The sequence below is a fragment of the Patiria miniata genome, unplaced genomic scaffold (assembly GCF_015706575.1).
Source record: "Patiria miniata isolate m_02_andy unplaced genomic scaffold, ASM1570657v1 HiC_scaffold_16, whole genome shotgun sequence".
In the NCBI taxonomy this organism is placed as follows: domain Eukaryota; kingdom Metazoa; phylum Echinodermata; class Asteroidea; order Valvatida; family Asterinidae; genus Patiria; species Patiria miniata.
In genome coordinates, this window is record NW_024037054.1 from 4,206,498 (window position 1) to 4,210,200 (window position 3,703).

The window sequence follows — 3,703 nt, forward strand, 5'->3', positions numbered from 1 at the left end:
CTTAGAGCACACAAATACAAAACCAAGAAAAGCCACATGTTTGCTAACATGCGAATTTATATGTAAATAACAAGGTATTGGTTTTGAGGCAACTTTCTTGATAAAAACTAAAAATCAATTCTAAGAGCAAACAAATACAAAACCAAGAAAAGCCACATGTTTGAAATTTTTATATACAACATAATCAGGGTGAAAGTTGCTTTGTCAGTTTTGATTTGGCATGTGGTCATTTTAAGTTAAGCACTCAATGTTCAAGTTAACTTTGTACAGGGAAAGTGACCGCAAGTATGTCAGTTTCGATGTGATGCGCCAATGAAAGTATTTAAATGGAAAATTTGATCGTCAAGATCATTTTGCATCTTCTCACCAGCCTCATCACAGTACATCACTGTTTCAAAGTCCGAACTCAACAATGCATGGTGTTCACTGCACCTTGAGCCTGTAACGCTTATGCAATCTCTCCGTTTCAAGTAAACAGCGATCAAACTTGACATCAGTTCTCATCTTAGGCTGTCCAGTTCACCAGAGCCACCAGATCTCGATGCAAAATTGGCCGCATGTATTATGGACAGCCCTTGCTGTTGCCGACTCCATAACATGATTGGGTGACAACTTTGCATCACATTAGCTGTCAATAAATTGACTTAATGAGGACAAATACTTCTTGTACAGGCTCCAATTCTTTTTCCTGTTAAATTGGAAGCAGTGAAATACACAGAACAGTGGCTACAAAAGTCTTTGGTGGGAAACTTTCTGAAACTGTACTGTGGAACAACAACTTCTATTTTAGATGTTACTTCATGTACTTGTACAAAGTTTAGTTTTCGGTGTACTTTTTGAGAGGCAAACCCCTTGCTGCTGAACAAACCTGCAGGTATCCTGCAGTCAAACTTGTCTTGCTGGATTTCGTCGTCATCTGCAAACCAATCTGTTGTTCAGCTATCCATCCAGCGAGCAAATCCAGCGAACCACTTCTTTGTTCTGCTCTTCATTCACGGAGCAAACTTCTGCTGTGTTTCTCCACCCCACGTTATCTGTACAAGACACTGAACTATCACATACTAAACACTGCAAGAGGCTGCACACAAGCAGGAAGATTCTGTGTCAATCATGTGGTGGTACTACGCAAATGTCACCGTCTATGCCCAAGCTGCAACGTCCCTTGCTCAGCTGGACATTCTGGTCTGTACCTTCTTCACCTGTGTCTTCCAGAACCACAGCGACAACTGCTCCCTGGCCTATTCAGCACCCCAGATGGACCATCTACTGATCTGGGATGAAACGGGACCATCTCCCTGGGCAGCGATGAATGAATCCTTTGATGCACCAAGCAATGAAAGATACAAACTGTTGAACCACTCATTGCTAATCCTTGCTTTTAAGAATCCGGCAGAGGCTGACCAGTTTGTGTTTTCCAGTACTCAGACTGTGTTGTATGGTTTTGTCCTGCCTGTCCTTAAACTATTAGGGATCCTATCCATTCTGTCTTTTTTCTTTACCCTTTGCAGAGTTGCCTCCATGCGGAATATCACTAATTTCTATCTGACTAATTTGGCTGTTGCAGATTTGATGGTCTTGATTTCAGAGTCCACTTATCAGCAATGTGTGGCTTTGACAACACAATCTGAATTGGATGCATCATATTTGGGGAACTCAGCCCAAGCAGTTTTTATTCTCTTAACGTACACATGCGATGTTGGTGTGATTTCATCTATAGCCTTTGTAACAATGCTGTCTTATGGTAGATATTTTGCCATTTGTTACCCTTTCCAACACCGTAATCTCAATCTGAAGCGACGGGCTATACGGGCAGCAGTTTGCATATGGTTTCTGTCTTTTTCCGTGAATTTGATCGTTTTCTTTAATCAGTTTCTGGGCTTTAATGTACCACCAATGAAATGTCTTGTTTGGCCAACTGAAGAAAAGTATAAACATCTATCAGGTAATGGGCATATGTTTTTTAATGATGACGAAACTTTGAATCTGGTTGTAAGTTACATGTTTTTCTGTGTATTCATGTTGAGTTTGATCCTCACAGTCACTTTCAATATCCTCCTTATTAAGGGACTGCATGCACCAAATCCAACCGATGATCAGATCCGAGGTCCGTCAAAACATCTACGAAAAGTTACTCTAATACTAGGCATCAACACAGCCGTGGTATTTGTCTGTTCTCTGCCCCAAGCTATATATGCCCTCATTGCAATTTTAGTGCGAAGCAGGGAAGAAGTGAATGTAAATGATGATGTGAAATGGAAGTTGGATGTGTTGATTGCTTGCCTCAGAGTCTTGAACTCTTCCATTAATTCAGTCATATTCAATGCTGGAAGTGGAAGGTACAGGAAGGCCTTTAAGCAAGCCTTCTGCTGCAGAAAGAGGCAGCAAGTACCAACGAACAATATTCCTCTGCAGACATTACCGAGAGCAGATCCTGCAGATAGAATCAGATTGCAGGATCCAAAGGCCAAACTCCCCTCCTAGAGAGAAAAGAAAAGAAATAATGTTATCCTCATAGTGCTGCAGCCGAACCCCAAACCGAACTAAAATAGCCAAACATGGCATTCCGAACCAAACTGGACCGAACTGAAATTGTCGGTTTAGAAGTTTGGGAAATTTACTTTTTTGATAGTGCTAGAAATGCTAACGCTTGCAATGAAAGGGCAAAATTGAAATGCACGAATGATTGAATTCACAGTGTTAACAAGTCACTATGTTCATCTTCATTGTTTGGTGGGCTAAACGCCACGATTGTCCGTCTTTGGTATGCATAATCCGTACAACGTAGCATTGCTATAGTGTAGACCATGTGTACACATAATGCAAGTCGTGCGTGGTAAGTAAAATCACTGCATCGTTCAATAAATAAAAAGACCCCCAAAATAGACAGAGTGCCTTCGTGCAGGCTAGAGGGGTTACTGGTATTGCTCACGATGTGGTATTGCATGTATTGGAGAAACTGCTTTTTTATTGCGCGCGCTGTGGTAGCAATGTTCATGTATTTTGTTACCGCAACCGTAGTGCAGGAAGTCGATGCCAATGCGTGATTTTCTAAATTTACACAAAGGATTTTGTTGCGCTTTTTGTAGGGGACCAAGAGTAACACGCCGACTTGAGCGAAATGGCGACTTACCGAAAGCCGATTTACAGCTTGATCTGGCAAACGTACAGATGTATGTATGTACATTGTACATGTACTTCCGATCCGAACCGATGTTTGAGGAAAAAAATCTGATATGAACCTAACCGAACCTGGAGGATTAGTTTCAGCACTAAATCCACCGGTATTCGCTGACGTCAGTTTTATGTTGGGAGAGGCATGGCTTACTTTGTTTTAAAGAAATACCCCAACGCCTTCTACCACTGCATTTTTGATTTCCACAAATCAACAGATTTCCAATGTAAAATAAATTAAGTCTAAACACTCTTTTGATTGTCACATGTCTGTAAATGACACTGTACATAGAACTACCGGCATAGACAGATATTACTGACAGTTGTTTCCATGTAAATTGAAAAGGAAATGTATTACATTTGTACAAAGATTGTAATTGTATTAAACTTACTGTATCTTCCATGCTGTTTCCTTTTTCATTCCACTTTGGGACTTGTTCTTGTTTTCTACAATCCTTGTTTTCTATGGGTTCCCCCTGAATTAATTGCATTTGTAATGCCATGAATGCATAATATAATTAGATCTCCAAGA

The 3,703-nt window shown here is 40.6% G+C and overlaps 1 protein-coding gene across 1 annotated transcript; it reads left to right on the top strand.

Annotated features, from left to right (window-relative positions):
* Window positions 1–523: 523 nt before the first annotated feature.
* LOC119723201 (kappa-type opioid receptor-like) lies at window positions 524–2,481 on the top strand. The gene has a single exon (XM_038193761.1). The coding sequence runs from the start codon at window positions 1,111–1,113 to the stop codon at window positions 2,479–2,481; it is 1,371 nt and encodes a 456-aa protein (XP_038049689.1). The 5' UTR covers window positions 524–1,110.
* The last annotated feature ends 1,222 nt before the right edge of the window (window positions 2,482–3,703 follow it).